Below are 22,964 nucleotides of genomic sequence, written 5' to 3'. Positions count from 1 at the left end.
GAAATCACAAGGTCCATTATCATTGTAATTTGTCTAAACTCTAAGGTGTAGGTGTTACGCTATTGCTTTCTGTGCATTGTCTCTAACTCTCTCAGTAGCCTAAGCAGAACCAGCTGAGAGTAGGATGGGGAAGGGTGCAGTTTGCCCAGGGCACAATAGCCACACGTAAACTTCTCTTTCCAAAACCTGCATTCTTCTACTTCTTGATGTTTGAGGACCTGGCTCCAGAGTTCTGTTCCCTTATTCTATCAAATGCACACTAAGTTTATTAAAAACAAAAATCAACATCCCCGATGGTAGGACTTGGAAATAAAATTAAATCAATGCTGTGGCTGTCCATAGTGAATGAAAACAAAATGAACTATATGCTCATTTCAAGGGTCAAAATAACTTCTTTGAAAAACATGAGAAATAGCCATAATCATAGATTTTTCATGTATCACTGTTTTTCTAATTAAAAAGATTTCTTAAATGCAGGATTAACTTTAAAAAAATTTGGCTATATGTGTTTTAAAATTAGAATGACAAATTATATCCGTATGTTATTTGGTTTCGATTATCATATTTATTTTTATAAAACTAAAAATCTTATCCTTTACTTATTAACAACAAAAGTAGTAAAAACTTTTAGTGATTCTGCTATTCAAGAACTATTTATTGACCATCTACTATTGTAATCACTGGGATATAGTTGGGAACCAAGCAGGCAAAGTTCTTCTCACGAAGCATGTGTTCTTTGGAAGAAATCAGATAATAGATAAATGAATATAAGATGTGCCAGGTGGCAATAAGATCTAGGGATTAAAATAAAACAGAAAGAGGGTATAGAGAGTGAATGAGGAATGAGAAGGAAGGACTGTTTTAGATAAGGTTGTCAGCCAAGACCATCATTTCCTGTCGGTTATTACATTCAGTTTCTAATTGGTCTCTTTGCTTTTACTCTTGCGCCTCTAGTGTCTTCACACAGTAGCCACACTGAATATGAGTTAGATCATATCTTTGCCTCCTCAAAACCCTGTAGCAACTTCTACTTAGAATTCACAGTCCTTCTTTATCTTACAAGACCCCGCGTGATCTTTCTCTCTCTTTTTTTTTTTTTGCCTTCCTGACCGCATTTCTATCCTTCTCACTTACTGTACTCTATGCACAGATTGTTCCTGAATATGCCAAGTAGGTCTCTATCTCTGGGCCCCTAACACTTGCTGTTCCTCTGCTGGGCATAGGATGCCTTCTGTTGTTGCTCCCTGATGCCTCCCAGGTCGGCCTTCCATGACCATGCTATCTAAAATAGCATCCCGCCATCTCTTCATCTCTTTCTTCTGCTTCATTTTTCTTCGTAGCACTTATTACCTCCTGCTTTTGCATTGCATATATTAAATATAGGTACATGCAAACATAAGTACCACAAGAGCAGGGGTTGGGGCTCTCTCACTCACTACTGTACCTCCACACCTGGAATGGTGGCAACATATTGCAAGAGCACAGTATTTACTTATGACGTGAATGAATGAATGTACTCTGAGGATGGACTGCCGAAAATGGGGATAAAATTGTAGAAAAAATGTCAACTGCTTGGAGGTTTTAAAAAGGACCTCCTGAGCTAGTGCTTTTTATGATCCTAATTCTGACTCCTATTGTCACCTGGCATAACCATTCCTAGCTGTAGCCTAACCTGAGCTCCCTGTCCCCAGCTTTGCTTAGGACACAGAGAATCTTTGCCAACTAATGTATACACTGTGTAGCTGCACACTATAGATGTGAAATTTTGGTGACTGCATTTCAAGTTTCTAAAATATTTTAAATGGGTTGATTTATGGTCATGTTCTTTCTTTTTTCCTTTCTTTTTTTTTTTTTTTTTTTTTTTTTTTTTTTTTTTTTTACTGAAGCCTCACAAAATGCCCCAAAACTTGGACCCATGGAGCTGACTGTTGTTATTACTGTGCCAGTTTGCCTCCTGTTCGTAGCTGCAGTGCTGACAATATGGGCATGCCAAGGTCGACAGTGCACATACAGAAAGAAAAAGAGACAGAATGTGGAGGAGCCCCTCTCTGAGTGCAATCTGGTAAATGCTGGAAAAACTCTAAAAGATCTGATTTACGATGTGACTACCTCTGGATCCGGATCCGGTATGTGCCTGTGGTCCATTTTTCAGCAAGAAACTTCTTATTTAAAAATAAATAAAAAGAAATTTTTAAACAAAAAAGGGCTCCAATTATGAGTTCCATCATTTAAAATACTTGATAGGGTATATGGTAAGTTCTGGTATAGAAACATGTTTTACGATTTGATGAAGAGAAAATACAGTCATGGCCTAAAGAATTAAGTCTTCTCATTTGCCTTTTGTGACTTTAGGTATTCAGATGCTCATTTTGACATTCTTTCACAATTTATTTCTGAAGCAAGGAAGGAGTCTCTTCTTTCTTCTCCATTATGATTAGTAATAATCATTTTTGCTCTCTTGGTAATGTTTCATGGGCACAAAAGAGTTACTGAATTTGAGGAGTTGAGTTCTGGTGGGGGGAGATACTAGTTACTCAAAATAATGTTCTTAAAGCACATTTGCTTGTGATTATGAAGGTCTTTAGAGTCTGTACGCACCCCTGGGACATGTGAACAAAGTTACCAGAGAGCTGACCTGAAATTAAAATCAAGAATATGTTCTTAAATCATAGAAACGAAAGATAAAAGGGAGCAACACAGCATTCCTGTGCAGGCTTTTGATGCTAAGGTTGTATGATAATTCTCTTCCTCTTTAATGGAACTCCAGAGCCTCTGGTAAAGCAACTCAATTTCAAGTGATTAAATAACGGTATATTTAATCACTACCAGTTAATCTGAAGATGTTAGGTAGAAATGTGTATTTTAGAGTACCAGGCTGTATTATGGCTTAGGTGAGCTTTTTTTCATAGCACAAAACGTCTAGAGTTTTTTGGGTTTCTGGCCATAAAGAAGAATTTCTCTCGTAATCACCAATTCCCTAAAATGGCAGCAGGCTCCCTGCTTTCCTGTATATCTCCAGAAATCCTGTCAGCATGTGGTGGTGCAGAAACACAAATTAGGGTAAACCTAAATGAGCCACTTTCGAAGCCCCTGCAGCCCCTCTTGCTTTGGAAGGATCATGAAGGATGATTATTACCCCAAACAGATTTTAAGTAACTCCCATGTCCCTTAGGAGCATCTAGGCAGACACAATGAACAGTGGCAGATGACAGAGGGATGTTAGCATCTATATGAGCATTTACATTTGACATGATGCAGCCATAGACTCACCGAAGAGTCCAGAAAAGAGAGGCCTAATCATATCATCCAGAGGGCTCAGATAGTTTGCTGCTTCTGGGGGGCAAGATCGCCTGCTCTCTCACTGACCGAAGTTTCAATGTTTACACTGTCACTGCACAAATTAGGTGGCATGTTTTCAAGGGAGGAATATTGGAAAAATGTCTCCAAACTGCAAAGTTTATAAAATTGAAATTCAAATTAAATTATTGGATAGAAAGCTGGCATTCTTCCTTTAAAAATAAAACTTGTTCAGATTCAGTATTCTTTTCTTCCTTGAGCATTACATTTTGGGGCCCACTGTGACCTAATTTCTTGAGTGCTGGCAACATTCTAGGCACATAATATGTGCACGGAGAGCTCTGATTTGTGCCAAGTTCTTTGAAACCTTATATAATTTCTTTATGAGTTTCAAGTGATTAAATAACCATCTATTTAATTACCACCAAAACATTTCAGTTCATCTGGAGATGTTAGGTAGAAATGTGTATTTTGGAGTGACTCCTTGAATATATTTAATATGGGTTTTAAAATTCCTAAAGCGTTTTCCTTTCCAATAAACATAATAGATATTTTATAACTGGAGACTGAATATTTAGTTTAAGAAAGCAGCCATGAGCCAGAGCATAACCTAAAAAAAATTAACGTTAAATTTTTTGGTGCTTTTATGCAACTTTTACACCCAAATCTGGATTTATTGACTGCTGGACTCTCTCCTCTTTAGATTATTCTAAGATTTCTCTTAAAATAAGTTGTAAATGTACCCAAGTGTGGATGATTTTTTTTTTAAATGAGCAATTTGAAAGAGTTTTAGGTGCTTTTTCCCTAAGTTAGCTGCATGTACTTGGCAGAGACCACTGGCTAAAAGTAAGTAATGGCGGCACTGCGTTTGATAATCAGAGATGAGTCTATTGGCAGCAAGGCTTCTGTCACAAAAGCTCACCCATGGGGAGGGAATCAGGTTGTTCTGCTTCCTCTCTGCTTCTCTTAATTGGCCAGTGACCTTAGACAAGAGGCAACTTTGTCAGATGTTGAGAAACAAAAATTGTGAAGCTTATCCTTGACCTGGTCAAGGACAAATTTCAAAGAGATATAATGCCTGCAAGAGAGGAAAATGAATTGATGTTTTACCAGGCTGTCTTTGAGAGTGGATTGTGTCTCAGGTGGCTTCCAAGAGACTGGGTAGCTTGCTGCTCTCCTCTTGTGTTATAGCACTTCTGACATTACTGAAAGGTGCCTTTCTAGCAGACAGACATCGGCTTTTACAATCCTGGTATAAAAAATGTGAAACGAACCTACAGGGAGAAGCAAAGTCTATGTATCTTCAAATGAAATCTCTAAGTATATAACACAAGAATTAGATTATTTTGGGTGGTTGCTTTGAAAGACACTGAAGCAACTTTTACTGAGTTTTACTGTCTCACCTTAATTGCTGTACTGAGTACTTTAGATAATGTTGTCTTACTTTGTCTCTGGTCTGTGGCATTGATTGTGTGCTTGATCAATTTGCAGTTTGAAAACATTGGCTTATCCAGTTTTCTAGCTAAATATTGTTGCATTGTTGTTGGTAGTGGTTGTTGGCGGTGATGTTTTTGTGTGTGTATTGCAAGAGGGGATGGAGGAGAGTGATTGCAATTGCGATTTGGCTTAATAATTGTTAGTACAACTTTTATTGTGTGTAGTCAAGTAGTAAAATTGACTGTAGCCTACAAAAATAACCTATATAGTTTGCTGCTAGAAATCCTCCCAGCAGGGAAGGACTGCAGTCATATCCGTTAAATGGTGACAGAACAAGAGTTTGGACCGGAGTGTTTTAGTGCTAGGTCTGCCTCCTACTAGCAGGTTATTCCTGGGTAAGTCTTTCATTTCTGTGGGGCCCCAATTTTCTCTTCTCTAAAATAATAAAGTTGAACCAGATGATCTCAGAAGAACTTTCTAGTTGTGGGACTTTGTGACTAATTGTTGAGACCCATAATAGCAAATTTATAGTCTGTGCTTGTTTTGTCATAGTGGGTGGTTCTCATGATGATGAGAACATCTGAATAAACCATGGCTCATTTCAGGAGCAGAGGCTTAATCCTGCAGGAGCTTACACAGTTGTTGCTATGAGGGCTTTCCAGCCATCTGAGTACAATGACAGCAACTAAACATGACTTTCCAGAATAAATTATACTGTAACCTTTTTATGTTCCTCTAATTATGAGTTATAACTACCCATTGTAGAAATTAAGAAAATGTACAAAATTAGAAAGAAGTATATCACAATTTACCTTGATTCCATTAAGTAGATATAACCATCATAACATTTAGTATGTTTCCTTTTCAGTCTTTTCTGTGCATATTTTGATGCACTTATTTAGACGGATAGAATTTACTGTGCTATTTACATATAACATTGTAGCAAATTTATTTTCCCATGTCACTAAGAAATACCTCTTCATAAGCAGCGTCATTATTATTGACTCTACACTATCCGTCCTAACACATAATATTAAGGACTATCCATTATTGAGCATGTAATATGCCAAATACTGTGCTAAGTCCTTAACATGTTTATTAATTCTCACAGTACCCCTATGAGACAAGTAATATTATTATATCTCATTTTTCAGACAAGGAAGCCAAAGCTCAGAAAAATTCAATGATTTGCTTGTAGTTACCACATAGCACAGCTAAAATTGGAACCGAGGTCTTTCTTATCTGTGTTCTTAATCTCTGCATTATATTCAACATCTTTTTCTATTATCAAACACTTTTCCTTAATTTTCCTATAAATAATAATAATATCATAAACATTTTAACATAATTTCTTTTATATTTTGCATTAAATCTTTAGGATAAAATTCTAGAGTGGAGTTATTGGTTCGAAGAAACTAAACATTTCACATGCACTCAGAATATATTTTCTTTGACTTTTTCACTCCACAGAAAATATCCATTTGATATTTTTTATGACTGTACTTTGCTTTTACTGTAACATGCTTACTTACCTCACTTGATTGTTGAATTTGATTCTTCACTTTCCAGTTTTAATTTTTTTAATTCTCAAAACATTCTTCTGCTTTCCCAGTAGTACTAGGGACTATATGTTATATTTTAGAGGCTAACAGCTTATTTTTTACTTAATTAATTTAAATTAATTTCAAGTATACAATACATTGGTTAGACATCTATATAGTTCATAAAACGATTCCCCCAGTTGCTCCCTCCCTTCTCTGGCCCTCCACCTAGCCATCATATTAATGCTAACTGCATTCCCTCTGCTGTGCTCCCATTCCCTGTGACCAGCTATCAACTATTAATTTGTACTTCTTTTAACAGCATATTTTCTAAACTTTTGTCTATTTAGTAACCTGATTGGATTTCATGCACAAACCAGGGATATTTGTAGCAGTTTTGGAAAATCAGATATCTGTAGCAGCAGGCTATGTTCAAGAAATTTTTACTTGTGAATATGAGAAGAAAAATTCATAATCAAAATTTGGAATATTTTTTGAGCATACTTTAACATTAAAGTTTGGCATAAAGGTGCTTATCTCTTCAAAATCGGTAAAGTCATTAAAATGCTTAAATATTTGCTTTTTTATGTGAAAATAATAGTTATTCTGACAGTTTTTTCTGGCCTTTATTTATTTTGAATAATGGATTCTGTCTTTTCCTTGGTTAGGTCTACCTCTGTTGGTTCAAAGAACGATTGCCAGGACAATTGTACTTCAGGAGATAGTAGGAAAAGGTAGATTTGGTGAAGTCTGGCATGGAAGATGGTGTGGAGAAGATGTGGCTGTGAAAATATTCTCCTCCAGAGATGAAAGATCTTGGTTTCGCGAGGCAGAAATTTATCAGACTGTTATGTTGAGACACGAAAACATCCTTGGTTTCATTGCTGCTGACAACAAAGGTATTTTCAATCTAATTGATTTCAGCAAATGAAATGTTATGTCTGTTATCAAAGGAGAATAAATTGTCTCTTTGTTTTAATAAAATCATCTAAAAGTATGATTTCTTAATAGAGGAAAGAAAATGTTTTTCTCTTTTCCACAGATAATGTGCATAAAATCATACAATAACACAGGGCAAATGAGTGGTATGAAATCATGATGATGCTATGGCCAAGTTGATATTTAAGACTGATATGGCACAGGAACCACCCAATTAGAACAAAAACTTCAACTGGAACAGAGTCCTGGAAAAACCCTGCCATGCTGGTTTTTATTTCTTTAGATGCTGGGTCATGAAGAGATCTGGGGGCATCTTGGTGGAGGGGATGTTGCTTTGGGTGTGTAGGACAAAGAAATGTCACTGGGAGTTTTCAATAACAGCTATCAACTGATCAGGACAGAAGTATTTCAATAGTTCGATAACTGGTACAATATACCAATGAATGCTAGCAGAATATTTACTTTTGCTAAGACTATAGTTTTCATCTGTACAATAGGATTCGACTCCAGGACTCAAGTTTTATATAAACATTATTGGAATGGTGGCAAACAAGACATCTTAGTGAAATTTTCTATTAATGTACTTTGAGTATGATTTATATCTTGCAGTTTAACAGTCCCAAACACTATTACTTTTTGAGTTTTGTAGAACAAGACAGTGCATCAACTTTCTGGTATTAAATCAATATTCATAAAATATTGTATATATCCTTGAGTAATCAGGGACTGGATATAAAGATTGTAGATTACCTATGCTCTCTTTTCTCTTTTTGCATAGCTTTTACTTGCTTAAATATGCATTAGTTTCCTTAAAGGAAAACAGGGAGCAAAGGTGAGCAAAATGCCAATCAATTTTTTATTAATTTGAATCAGTAATACTCATGAAGAACTTTGGAGAGGTAGAGATTGTAACCTCTAGCTAAAAAGCAAACAAATTATCAGTAGATATCAGGCACCCACGATTACCTATGAAAATTAAAAATCTATGATTACTTTTATCTAATATAACCTTGGTCAATAAAGTATTTATTATTAATTAGATGGCAAAAGAGAAGCTTAGTGTTTAATGTGTAGTTTGGCCATAATTACATTTGCTGGTGATTTGTCTTACCTGATTTGCTAGGGAGAAACTGAGTAAAGCCAAGTTGACCTTAAAAAAAAAAAAAGACATCTTTTCAAATTCTTAACTACATATTCTTTGAAAGTATATCCAACCTATTGAAAATGAAACATTTCTCTTTAAGCTGTTAACAGCTTCTTTTCCTTCCTAGTGTTCGGTTAAACTATCTGCTGGTTAGATTACTTAGCAATGTTGTGAATGCAGTAATGACCGAGGTTATATGGACCATCTTGTTGGGGCTAATTTAATCATGATATTTATTGGATTATAAAACAATATAACAAGAATGAGCATTCTTGATCTTCTCTCAGTTAACTGGTCTACCTCTGTCAACGACTTACTAGTCAAGTGACATTGTACCTGATTCCAAACAGTCTCTAACATCACTTTCATCTTCATGCATTTTCATATATTTTGCAACACTTACAGTTTCACTTTTTGGTCAACTCTCTGGCAAAAACATTGATGTGAGAGTTCAAAGATAGCCACTGGTGTTAAGCTGGGAGAGATGTGTGACTAAAGGTTATATGTGGTCAGTTTATTAGTGAACTTCATCATGTTGTGTTGATTTTTCCATTCTTAGGAAATTTTATCACTACTCAGATTTTGAAATTAAATGTTTAGATAGCGAAGAACTCATATATAAAGCACTAAGTAGAAAAACTCTTTAGCAAATGTTCACTATAGTTTCTTTTCTTTGAACATCAGAATTGGTCAGGACTGCACAGGGCTACTGTAGACACTTTATTCCAAAAGCTACAGCTAACTCTAGGGACTCTTATACCTAGAGAACTTTGGGGTTAATTTCTCTTCAGCTAAAAGTCTTTCATCAGCTCAAATAGCTTTTGGTTAAATGAGGTAAATTATTTGAAAATGTCTAGTAATTGTATTTGGTTCTTAACATAAGCTTTTAGGGAAAATCAACAACTTTGTACTTTGAAAGATGAATAGCATGAACATTCTTAGAATGTTAGAACTTTTGTGATAGTAAGAATATTTTGCATATGTTTGTTATGTTTCTGTTTTTTATTGGTACAATCTTTCTTAAAAGCTCAAGAGTAATTTATAACACAACACTAAGCCTAAATGCACCTCTCAGTAGTTTCTCCTATAATGTGGTTGCTATTACCAGCAGGTATTGATAAAGAGGGTATAAGAAAAAGTTGTCCATTTGTTAGAATCACTGCCTTACAGATACCTTCCTTTGCCTTGATGGATACATATAACAGGTCCTAGTACATCAACATCTTCAGGAATTCATTGAGAATTTTTACTTTACTAACCCAGACTGTAAGCATTATCACTGAAGGAATTAACTTTGCTTTGTTACCAATATAGACTTACTTTAAACACTGACATTTGTCAGATGGTTTTGGCTTATTTTTCCACATATATTTACAGCAACAAATTTTTTTTCTAATAGATAATGGAACTTGGACTCAACTTTGGCTTGTTTCAGAATATCATGAACAGGGTTCCTTATATGACTATTTGAATAGAAACATAGTGACAGTGGCTGGAATGATCAAACTGGCACTTTCAATAGCTAGTGGTCTGGCTCACCTTCATATGGAGATTGTTGGTACCCAAGGTATATATTTTCCATTTAATTTTTTTCTTCTTGAATATGAGAATGGAAACAGTTGTCTTTTAGTGTTTAGTTGTATTCTAGTTTTACAATTATCAAATGTAAAGAAACACAACAGATACTTTGAATATTTTGTCATGATAGTCAACTTTCATCTATGTACTTGTCATTTTGTATATTATTCATAATAATATTTTTATTCCTGGTGGCTCTATCTTTGCCATTTAGCACATATACTTGGGCAAATGCTCTATGTTCAGAGAATACAAATAATTTAAATGTTTACTTTCGATAATCAAAATAATTGGAAAGGGTTATATGATCATGAAAAAATATATTTCATGTACTTGAAGGCCAAATAATATCCACTGTGGTCTTTTCTATTCATTGAGTTAATAAAAAATTAGCCATAGGAAGTCATTAGTCTAGTCAGGGACAGTGGTTCTCAAATTTGGACTCATGATCCCTTTAAACTCTTAGAATTACTGAAGGTCCCTGAAAGTTTTTATGTATATGAGTTATATCTTTCAATATTTACTATATTAGAAACTAAAATTGAGAAATTTAAAAATACTTATTAATCCACTTAAAATAATAATTTGCCAATTAAATATGAACATAAATAATTTTTTAAAATTTGCACAGTTTTTTGTAATACAAACCAATCTAGCAAAAATAATGGTTTTGTTTTACATTTTTGCAAATCTCTTTAATGTCAGGTTTAATGTCTTGGTTTTTATACTCTTCTTCATTTAATCTGTTTCAATATGTTGTTTTGGTTGAAGTATTTGAAGAAAAGATGGCATCACACAGATATGTAGTCAGTAAACAGTCTCAAGGACTCACTTTGGACCACATTTGAGAGCTGCTGGTCTAGGGCAGTAGAATTTTGAAACTTGTTTTATAAGAAAATATTTGCTATGTTTTTATGTATACATATCAATGCTATTTTTGCCCTGTTCATTCAGCAAACATATATTAGTGACTACTAAATGTTACCTAGTGATGTAAGTGTTGGAGACATGGTGATGACTAAGACACAGTCTCTGCCCTTACATAGTTTACAATCTAGTTGGGAGAGACAGATAATTAAACATGCATATGAATAAACAAGATAATTTAGATAGTGGTAAAAGCTGTGAAGAAGGCACAATGAGATAATGTAATGGAGAATGACAGGATGAGAAATGGGTGCTCAGGGAAGACCATTCTTAAGGAGTGACATTTGAGCCAACTCGTCAAAATGATTCCTTTTGGAGGGATTTAACCTTCAGTAACAAAAAAAAATTGAATATGTTCTTCTTATGCTTCATAGGTAAACCTGCTATTGCTCATCGAGATATAAAATCAAAGAATATCTTAGTGAAAAAGTGTGAAACTTGTGCTATAGCAGACTTAGGATTAGCTGTGAAGCATGATTCAGTACTGAACACTATTGACATACCTCAGAATCCTAAAGTAGGAACCAAAAGGTAAGAAAACTTACTTTGGTAGCACACTAAGATTTATGACTGCCCCACAAATGGTAGTGCCTGCAATATATGTAGGGAGCTGGCCAGCAGGTGCAAAAGGAAAATCAATAGGCCCAAGGAAACAAGAAGTCTTCTCTGGGCCACTGAAAAATCAATGGTTATAAAACAAGGAGAATTGGCATGTTGATCATATAGAAAGTAGCCATTTTGGTGGGGAAACCAGTGGAGAAAAATGGTAGAAGAGATGGTGATATATTATTCTTAATGTGCCACATTCTGAGAATACATTTTCCTACAGAGAAGCAGGGAAAATGTTAGCAATGTACAGCTCCTCCAAAGCCTTTATACCTTATAAGTGAACTGAAACTCAGGCTAGTTCTATATGTTCAGGTTCTAAACACAGAATCAATATAGTGGACTAGATAGGTGAGGGACTCTATACAATACATATGTATATGTGTATTGTATTCTCTTGATATTCAAGAATATTATGTAACAATTTATGTTTTTACCTATAATTGTATTTATCATTAAGTCTCTCAAATTGATGTCTATTAAGATAATATGAATTTGGACACAATTCCCACTTTCAAGGAACAGAATTTCTGAAAGTCAAGAACAAGTGTGATATAAACAGAGCATACCACATATATGTCAAGACAGGCCCATTAGTCATGGGATTTATGGTGTTTTCTTGTTATGACAAACCTGTGGCCATAGGGCCAGCATATTTCCGTTTCCTTTTATTTGAATTTCAGGCTCCGCTTCACTTTGGCATAATTCTAGTTTTCTTAACCTTGAAATGAGAAACAAAACATTTCCTGGAGTCGTTAAAGGCCCTTGAGAGTAGAGAATTTCTAAATAGGCATAGTTGGCCTCTGGCTGTTTTTGAGAGTCCAGGCTAGTCCCTCTGAGTCCTTCACTTGGTTCCTTGGGAGACTTTAATGAGGCCCAAGAAACACTTCAGGACAGTTTATTCAGACTGGGCAGCCCTGAGGGACTTCTTTCTTTTCCTTATAAAAAGCAAGCTTTAACTTGTCCATCTGACTATCCCCATGTTATGGACTCTCAGGGAAACCTTAGATGTCAGATTCTCTTAGAGGATCTAAAATTTTTAAAAGGGTATAGAAGAGTGTTGCCTCCTTACCTCAGTATTCTGAGAAACCCTTAAAATCTCCCTAGGGCAACTAGGCTCAGTCAGTTCTCATGGACTGGAGATTTCGTTAATTTAGTCCTGTTCTAACAAGGCTGTAATTTTCTTAGAGTTAATGTATAGTAAAATTGTTCATTTAGAGCAGGTGTTTGTGGAATGCTATTGAGTACTGTGTTGAAGTACTGGGTCCTCCATGATGAATAAAAAATACTGTTTGCCCTCAAGGAGCTTTCCTTGGCAAAAAAACTACTAGTGGAAATTGATTTATCTTTATTGAGTGTTTTCCTTACTGAATCCCCTCGGCTTGTACTTTCCGAGTATTTGGCTCCTGGCACACGTTTGAACACTGAAGAGGACCTCTAGTTCTATTTAAAATGTTTTTAAATTATAGTTGAGTCAATAACTATATTATTTAATTTTATTCTATTATAGTGGCTCAGGTCTACCTGTCAAATTGATGTAAGGTATCTGAAATATTTTGTATCAGGATTTATTAAGATTGTGTTTTACTGGACTGCTATAAAGTCATACACAGAATCTGAAATGTGCATGTTTTTGAAGGTATATGGCCCCTGAAATGCTTGATGATACAATGAATGTAAATATCTTTGAGTCCTTCAAACGAGCTGACATCTATTCTGTTGGTCTGGTTTACTGGGAAATAGCCCGAAGGTGTTCAGTTGGAGGTAAGATTTTGGACATAATACATATGTCTGCCTTTCCTTGATGCTCTGAATATAGGATATGATAGTTTATCTTTTTTTTGAGGCACTATATTAAATCTTTTCTTAATATTTTAGAGAATACTTTTTGGTCATATCTTTTCAGTGACAAAAATGAAGAATCCTCTATAAAATGGAGATTTTAGATTAAAATTACTTCTTAAGTAGGGGTGACAGTTCTCCTGATAATTTTTATTTCCATAATAATACTTTATGTAGCACTTGGAAATTTTGATTTTGTATTCAGTTTGCTATATCCCTACTTTATGCCAGAAATGAAACCCAAAGAAGTTGAATGACTTGCCAAGGCCACAGGACTTGAGCTGAAGTTTTCTGGCTCTCAGACTTTTCTTGTTCTTTTCTTTCCTGTGATGAGGAAATGTGTAGGGTAAAAAGTGAAGGGTGTAGATGAGCAAAGACCAAGTTCCTTATGCTACTGCTCCCAGCAGTTTAGAGATTAATAATGAGGAAGAATTTGAGAGGATGAGACCCTACACATGCGATTTGATGGAACTGTTGCATCAGTGGAGAAAAGTTAAACAGTAGTAGAAAATGATTTAATGTTTTCTTTTTCAAGTGAGACAGGCCTAGAGCTGAGCCTTGGTATAGCAATTTCCTGAACGTCTGACTTTAGGCAAGTTACTTGGTCTCACTTTCCTCATTTGTAAAATGAAGAAATAATGAAATTGAGCCCTTGGGCTTTGAGGATTTAATGGATTAATTCAGTGAATTCATGTGGCGCTTTTAGTACAGAGCATGCTCACAGTAAACAGTCAATGAGAGAACGACAGTTTATTAAACAAACCACTGTCAACTTTTACATTTTGTATTGATGTCATTTTTTTCTTATATCAATCTCATTGTTTTTAAATGAAAAGCTTACAAGGTGAAAATTATATGTGAATGAGAAAACATACTTTCCCCCCTTTATTCATAGATGAGATAATAAAATATTCGGGAAGATGAAACTACTCATAAAAGCAGTAGAATTATTGTGATGTAGAACATGGACAGCGGAATCCTGAGCCTAGGATTGAGTTCCAGATGTGCCGCTTACCAGATGTGTGCCCTTGAGCGAGTTCATGGCACTCTTTGTATCTCTGTTTCCTCATTCTTTGAAATAGGGATAATACGGTACCTTCTTTAGTTAGTGTCTTTGAGGAATAATTAGTAAAACATCTAAAGGGCTAGGACAGTGCTTGGTAAATAGCAAGTTTCAAATATGTTTGTTATTATTTTAAAATTTTATATTGATATTTGTCTAGATTTGCTTTTAGAATTTTGTCAATTTTCTTCAGCTGTTGAAATAGTAATTTAGATAACATGATTTGAAGTTCACCTTCTAATATTATGGTGCATCTTAAATATTTTAAATTAAAAAGACTGTAGTTTATTCAAATGATCTTACAAGGAAATTTTTGAATTCAAGTAATATTCTGATAATTAAGGTCGACTCTTTGTCTATGCATTTGAGGCTCTTTTAATATGAACCTTCATGTCAAACCATTCATCTTCAAATATTTTGGCTGCTTCTTCAGAACATTCTCAGATATAACAGTTGTAAAATACAAATGTAAGAAACTCAGCTTTTAAAAGATTACCTAACAGTTTTCGAAAAGAGAAAGCTATTTTGTCTTGAATGGTTATTTTACAGAGAAATATAGGTCATTCACAGAGCAATGAGGCCATGCTGTAAATTTTTCAATTAGGTGTTACTTTTGAATTTCACAATGGCATTTTATATTAATCAAAATCTACATAATTTTTATAGTATAAATTATATTTTATATAATTATTAAAATTACATGTTATGTACTATTTATATAATAGGCAATATATTATTCTATAAAATTATATACTATATAAAGTAATTACTATAATTTTATTTTATATACAATTTATGTAATTATCAAAATTTTTATAATATCAAATTATAATAAACTTATATAATAACTATTAAACTGAGCACCTTAAACTTATATCCTTGGTTTTATAGTGATATATAATTTTAATAAACTTGACTTTCCAGTTTTCCATGGTGCTACTTGTACCTAGATTTAATTGGTGTTATTTTGAAATAAGCATCTTTATTTATCATTTACACTGGGAAATTTATCGTGCAAATTTCTTATAGGAATTGTTGAGGAGTACCAGCTGCCTTATTATGACATGGTGCCTTCAGATCCCTCGATAGAGGAAATGAGAAAGGTTGTTTGTGACCAGAAGTTTCGACCAAGTATCCCAAACCAGTGGCAAAGCTGTGAAGTAAGGCTATGTTCTTATGTATATTTTATACATATATTGCTACTTTTATGTATTTGTGAAACTTATTGAAACTCACTATAGATATTCTTCTTAAATTTTCTTTTTACTTTTTCTTGTATATGTATATCTATTATATGTTCATTTTCATATCTGTGTAGTATTCCATTGGATGGACCTAGCAAAATTTATTTTTCCACTATACTGTTGATTGTCATATCTGTGATTTTTAATTTTTTAAAATAATGTTGCTATATATATGTGTGTGTGTGTGGAAATGTTTCTTTAAGATATAAAACTATAGATTCTTTTCAGATATCCACATAGACAATTATATCTCTAAATAATGAGCGTTCTGGGACCAGTCCTCCCTCATGTCTTTTTTTCCTTTCTTATTGCAGTTTCCAGAACTACCAATATAATGTTGCCTGAAAGTAGTGATAATGGCTATTTTTGTTTTGTTCCTTAAAACTTTGTATTTTTCACCTTTGAATATGGTGTTTGCTTCAGGATTTGCTTTTTAAAACTTCAATTAGCTTAAATAAAAGCTGACTTGTTTGATAAAAGCTTTCTCCCTATCTGTGAGGTGATGGTAAAATATTTCTGCTTTAGTCTCTTAATGCAGCAAATAAATTGCATTTATTGATTTTCCACTGTTAAAGCAATCATACATTCCTAGAATAGACCTAAGGTAGTCCTTTTCTATGTGATCAATTTTGTACATTGCCGATATATGCAATTTTTGACTATTTCTGCCCAATATTTTAGTTCTATCTTATTTCATATTAATCCTGTATATTAGATATTGGTATGATTTTATACCATCATTATTTATTTAGACCTACGAACATGTCGATTATTTTCTTTGTTCAACATTCCTTCTTGGCTCTCAGAGCTTCCTTCTAACATCATTTTCTTATCCTGATGTGCATCTTTTAACTCTATTTTATCTATCTATCTGTCTGTCTGTCTATCTATCTATCTATCTATCTATCTATCTATCTATCTATTTATTTATTTATTTATTTATTTATATTTATTTATTTTAGTGAGGATCTAGTGGTTATAAGTTCTTGCAGTGTTTGGGTATCTGAAAATGTCTTTATTTCGTCCTCAGTCTTAAACAAATAGTTTATCTGGGCATAAAAATTCAATTATTTTCTCTAAACACTTTAAAGGTATTATTCCACTGTCTTCTGGCTTCCATTATTGCTATTGAGAAGTCAACTAATTTTTGTTTCTTTTTAGTTAATTTATCTTTTCTTCCTGACTATTTTAAGAACTTCTCTATGTCTTTAGTATTCTGCAGTTTCTCTATGATGCATTTGATGTAGATGTCTCTTGATTAATCTTGCTTGGAATTTTTGGACTTTCCAATTCTAAAGATGTGTGACTTTCTTCAATTCTGGAAAATTTTATTATCTCTTTAAATAATTTAATTTTCCTTGTTGCCCATTTTTAGAGAACTCATTATGTACATGTTAGACCTTTCATTTTACTTTGCTTCTTTCTTTCACCCCTGTTTTCCATATTTGTGTCTTTATGCAGCATCTTTCACGTTTATCGTTAATCTGTCTTCAATTCTAGCAAATCTGCCATTTAACTCATCCATTTAGTTTTTTATTTTAATGGTTATATTTTTTATGTCAATAAGTTTTATTGATACTTTTTTTAAATGTGCTCTTGATTTAACTTATAGTTTGAATTTCCTCTTTGCTTCTTAAAAATGTATTTTTTTTACTTAGAAGATGCTTTATTAGTTTCTATAATCAAACCATGTAGATAAGACCTTACATATTTAATACAGTGTGTTATCCCTATACAAATGGAAAAAATTATGTTTAACATTTCTAGACCAATACGGCTGTTAATTTCTGTACAAAGCCAACCTGCCATGGTACAACTGCGATACTTTTTCTGAAGTTGACAGCACAGTTAAATTTCTAAAAATTAAAAAAATATATGTATATACATATGTATGTATGTATTTATTTATATGAAAAGACCAATATGTTATGCACTGATAACAGCAATAGCTTTTCCAGGCCCTGCAGTCATCTGAACAAAATTATAGAGACATCTATCATACTCTATCAAAAAAAAAAAAAGATGAAAAAATAAAACCCCAGAAAACAGCAAGGTTCTATTACTGTTGTGGTATTAAAAATGTACTTTGTATATTTATTTTATATTTTATATCATTTAGTTCTAACATCTATGTTTTGATGGGGTCTGATTTTACTGTTTGTTGTTTCAGCTGACTCTTGCTTATGATACTTTATTTCCTCATGTGCTTGTGAATTTTCGTTATGAGTTCAGGCTTACTGCAACATTTTAAGACTTGGGCTTCATTTTTTTCTTTATGAAGAGCTGAGATTTAGACTTTTTTTTTTTTTTAATAAAATTTCTTCTAAGACTGATTCATCCTTCCACTCAGAACTTTGCAAACATCTTGATCTGTCACCTTCTGTGTGTTCCAGGCTGTATTTCCTGTCTTTCCTATGTGGTCCATCAATTCTGAGACTTTAGACTGTGAGATCAGCAGATACCATCAGACCAGCCGCTTGATTTATTGATTTCTTTTATGTCTCTGGATTCATACATTCCTATTGTCTTCACCTCTGAATATTCACTTTATTTATTTATCAGTTCACTTATACTGATTTTTAAATTCGGAATTTTCAATATTTATATTTAGATCATTATTTTATTGTGGCATAATTTCCATATGGTAACATGCACAAATCTTGGTATATGATATAATGATTTTTTTAAAAAAATGTATACATGTGTGTACTTACCATCCAGACCAATATACGGTAAATTTCCAGGCCGTCTCATTTCCCTTTTGTTTTTCATGTCCCTTCTTAGAATGTTTTAAATGATAGCCATTCTACCATATTCCTAGAAATCAGTGAATTGAATTTTTAATTAAAATTTAGCCTCTATGGGTAAATATATGTGTTGTGACAAGATTTTTGAAGGGGTTTGGACCTAATCTCCTTCTCATATTGTTTTAAATTTACTGTTTCTTCATCAGAGCTTAGCATCAATTCTTGGCTTTTGGTTCTGCTTCTCTTGTATTGTGCTTTTTTTGTGAGTAAAGTCTTTGATATTTTTCTCTCTTAAAGGCACTGCGAGTCATGGGGAGGATAATGCGCGAGTGTTGGTATGCCAATGGGGCAGCCCGCCTAACCGCCCTTCGTATTAAGAAGACTATTTCTCAACTTTGTGTCAAAGAAGACTGCAAAGCCTAATGATGATAATCGTGTTAAAAAGAAATCTCTCACGGCTTTCTTTCTCATTTTCTCTCTTTATGTGAACTTGTTTTTGCCTTTGTTGTTGTTGTTGTTCTACCTCAGAGATAATGCAGTACAGTATTTAAGTGTCCAAAGGCAGCATGAGAAAATAACTCTAAAATCAAGCATGGGCAGGAGTCGATTTTATCCAATCTTCATGTTGTCTTTAATTTTATTTTGAAAAGCAACACATCAACTCATCTATTTAATAAGAAATATATTATAAATGTGTAAAATAAGCTATATAAAAATGATAAAAGTCATTAAAGTTTTATTTTACTTGAATCAAGAGCACATGAATGAATGGAATATTGTGTTGAAAAAGTGAGATGAAAACATATTTATTAAAAATGTAAACTAGAGTATGTTATGTCTAAACAAAACTTTAGATCATGCAATTTATGGTGTTCTCTATTTTTTAAGTTAAGTAGGATCTTTGAAAAGGATTAAACATTGCTCTGAACATTAGTATAAACATGTAAAAGTGGGGCTGCTCACTAGGAAGATGGTACTGAGGTCAGAGTCCTACCTACTTGGTCCCTCACCACCTTTCTCTACTCTTCATAACCTACCACCACAGCAGCCCCTAAGGCAAACAGTTTGAATGCCACGAAAATTGTTACTTCTTCTCATTTACAAATGAGATACCTGACATCTTTAGAAATATCCCAAAGTCACACCGCTCGCTCTAGTAGTAGAGCTGGCAGTAGGTCCAAGTTGTGTGGCAATCCACACCGTAGAGTTAGCTGGCTTCCTGCTGCCCCTTTCATTTCCACAGTACTTTTCTCCCTGTGTAGAAAAAATGTCTTCTATGACAATATTTGTGGTTTAGTAAAGCAGCAGACAAATTGAGTTATTTTTACAGAATCATAATGGATCTGCATGAACTCTTACAACACTATCCATTGATGTTTTCCTTATAGAACTTCATAGGCACCCTGTTTGTTATATATGTGTTAATGTTTTCTGAACACTCTCAGAGATTAATCAAACATTAAGATCCATTGTCAGAAGATGCCTTTAAGATGTATTTCAGAATAAAAAACTCTTAAATGAAGTGTAACGACCAAATTCTACAAGGGTATCATAGTAACTGTAAAGGGATATTTTCCCCACCCTTTCAAAATGAGTGAGTAGATGCAGAAGGTGGCTCATGATAATTTTGCCTTTATTCTACTTTCTGTGGAGACAGGATTGATGAATTCTGAATAATATATGGAATATTAAATGTTTCCTTCAAATCTATAATTCTGCTTTGGTGAAGAAATTTAACATGGTACCTTTGTTGTCGTTGTTGTTCTAAAATATTGTTTTCTAAACACTGTTCCTTAGAATGCTCTTCTATCAAGATGATCCAAGATCAACAGTTTTCTTTGAAAGATTCTTAGAAGGTGACACTGAATATTAGTGTAGCATGTGCTTTGATGAGTCTAGCAGTAAAGAAATGTTACTCGAATTTCTTTAGATTGAGTTTCCCAAATTATTTGACCATAGAACCCTTTTATTAAGAGTAGGGGGAAACATTTTACTAGTTCACATTTTAGTATTCTGCCAAGTACATAGGTAACAGTGTTCTGAAGGACATACTTATGTATTTTTACATACAGAACAATTAGTGCTTATACATCATTTCGGTGTGGAAATATGTTACTGAACCCATCTTCATTTCATTAGGATGTAATATCAATGTGACAAATGTGGTTTATATATACTTTCACTCTCATTCATGGAATTATCCATTCATTAAATATTATAGGGCATCATGTATCTTTCTTGCCACAATATTGGGTCAAATAGGAGATTAAAGGATGGATAGGTTTTGTCCTCAGGGATTTTAAAGTCTAATTTGGGGATGCAAATGGGATGTGGGTGTGTGGGGGAAGAGTAAGTTGACAAATAAATATAACAAAGTAGAATATTTTGAGTTCTATATGACAGTGGGTTTCAAAAATTACTTTCAACTTGCAGCACATTTAAAAAAAAATTTTATTTGGCTATTTCAGACAATCTAAATTATATAAGCAGTTTTAAAAAGTGCATATGTGAAGGATTTTAAAAAGAGTTTATAAAAGGGGTAATCTTGTTTGTGCTTATCTTGATTTCTGAAAGAGTGTTTCCACATATATGAGAATGAAATTATTTATTTACTATAGTTTCAAAAACTAAGGATATTTTCTGTTGTATTCACTTATGTTGGGTGAATATACTTATTTAAATTTTTAGAGAAGATGTTTTAATATCTCCATTTTCTTTGTCATGTTTAGAGCATGTCCATATATAATTTCATATTTTTGTTGGTTCAACTTTCATTCTAGAGAAATCTGTACATTTTGAGATATTTTTCTTGTTTTTTTGTTGGTTAACTATAACTCAAACTGAATAATCTTATATTTCAATTACCGAGCACATTTTTTAAGAAAAGGGGGTAGATTAACAAAAATGGTTATGAAAAGTTAAAAGTTCTAGTTGTTAGTTGTTCCCTAACTCTTAACATGTTTATAAAAAGAAAATGCTCATTTACAAATATAGGATAAAGTTTAGAGCATTAAGGTAAATTTACTGTATATACCTATGTTGTTAAACTTCATATTATTTGTTTCTGATGAAGTCTTATTGTGTAATATTTCTTTTGAATTGCATTGAAAACAAAAAATATTCTTCTTAGGCTCAAAGTGTCAGTGTTCTTTGCTCCTTTCAAATATTTTGGCTTTGGGTAAAATATAAAGCTCGGGAAAATGCTATTTATGAAATTTCAGTACTGTATAAAGTAGTGATGGAATATATATTCAGCATCACTTCCTTAAAATAAGGGAAACGTTATTTGTTGTCAATATTTCAGCATGAACTGTTGCCTTATGAACTATGTGTTTAAATGTGTAATTGGTACAGATTCTGTTGTGTGCTTTCTCCTATGCCTAAAATATTTGGCATGTCACATCTAGAATTCTTAATTTATGTTCTGACTTGAAAGTTAAGTGAAACATGACTGTGCCGTGCACTATTTTAGGCGTAGCACTTGCTTTTCATCTTTACACTTTCAATTAACTTTGCATTTTAAATTTCTACGATTGTATGAAAATAGTAACCTGATGGCAGTGTCTGAAGACTTCAAAATCAGTTTTTATTTTAAAATGAAAATCTACAATAGATTCATCAGGTTAGAAGTTCCATAATAATTTATTATTTTTAATACTCCCATTTTAATGGAATTATTAAACAAAATAAATCAAAACTAAAGTACTTCTACTATGCTGGAATTTTGCCACCATGTGACTTATTGGGGCAGAGAAAACTCAGGGCTTAGAGTTTACGAAAAAGGACCAGGGTACCTACTAACAGATGATCTGAAAGCAGGGTGGGGGTTCATGTTTGCCATTATACAAAGTTCAGTGTAAAATTGCTTGGCAGAGAATAATTTTTTATTAATTATTTAAAATAAATATGAAAATGTATTTTGTTTAAATAAATTTATTTAAAGTGTGGACATTTTATTTCCCATTAAGAAACTTAAAAAGTAACAATAGCAAATGAGTACAGTTAGTTAATGGCAGTTGATGTCTTCAATAATCATTCCTTTAAATAAATTTACAAATACAACATTTTAAGTTGCTTGGAAATGTTTGAGAATTAGTATCCTAAAATGGTGTCATTGTGGTTTTCAAAGATATCTTTTGTGAAACATACTACTTTTTTTGACAATGCTTTATATTAACGACCTCCATACACTAATACCTACATGGACTTTATGCACTATCTAGTTAAGACAGCAATCTTTTTGCTCCTGAGGGCTTTTTTTAAACAGGAAAAAAGTCAGTTGGAATATAAAAACTTCTATAAAAATATTACTATTAAATAGAATTTCTGTAATATACATAGTTTTTAAAAATGTTTCAATGCCAATTTTCAGGTATTTGACTTTCTTTTTTCTCTCTAGCTTTCCTTTTACTTTTCATTATTTTTCTCATCTCCTTTTCCCCACTATCTTTCAAAATTATCTTTAGTCCCTAACTTTAAAAAATAACCAGCAACTGTTTAACTTATTATAGTACTTAGCCTTCTAAAGAAAGAGAATCTTTTGGTGGTTTAAATTATTTCAGATGTGTCACAGACACAAATAAAAACCATAATTTGGGA

The 22,964-nt window shown here is 33.2% G+C and overlaps 1 protein-coding gene across 2 annotated transcripts in view; it reads left to right on the top strand.

The window, feature by feature from the left end:
* The window catches only part of ACVR1C (activin A receptor type 1C), a 68,642-nt gene extending 45,952 nt beyond the window's left edge, over positions 1–22,690 (top strand). Inside the window, exons 3-9 of one of the 2 annotated variants that reach the window (XM_039855435.1) lie at positions 1,887–2,126; positions 6,944–7,174; positions 9,758–9,925; positions 11,238–11,394; positions 13,109–13,233; positions 15,404–15,534; positions 18,663–22,690. In XM_039855435.1, the coding sequence (XP_039711369.1) occupies positions 1,887–2,126; positions 6,944–7,174; positions 9,758–9,925; positions 11,238–11,394; positions 13,109–13,233; positions 15,404–15,534; positions 18,663–18,788 (1,178 nt within the window). In that variant the 3' untranslated portion in view covers positions 18,789–22,690. The remainder of the gene's footprint in view (positions 1–1,886; positions 2,127–6,943; positions 7,175–9,757; positions 9,926–11,237; positions 11,395–13,108; positions 13,234–15,403; positions 15,535–18,662) is intronic. The other variant, XM_039855436.1, reaches the window with a different exon arrangement.
* The last annotated feature ends 274 nt before the right edge of the window (positions 22,691–22,964 follow it).

This window comes from Pteropus medius, unplaced genomic scaffold (assembly GCF_902729225.1).
Source record: "Pteropus medius unplaced genomic scaffold, Ma_sr-lr_union100, whole genome shotgun sequence".
NCBI lineage: Eukaryota > Metazoa > Chordata > Mammalia > Chiroptera > Pteropodidae > Pteropus > Pteropus medius.
Note: the sequence above shows the minus strand (reverse complement) of the source record. Positions and strands in the feature narration are given on the sequence as shown.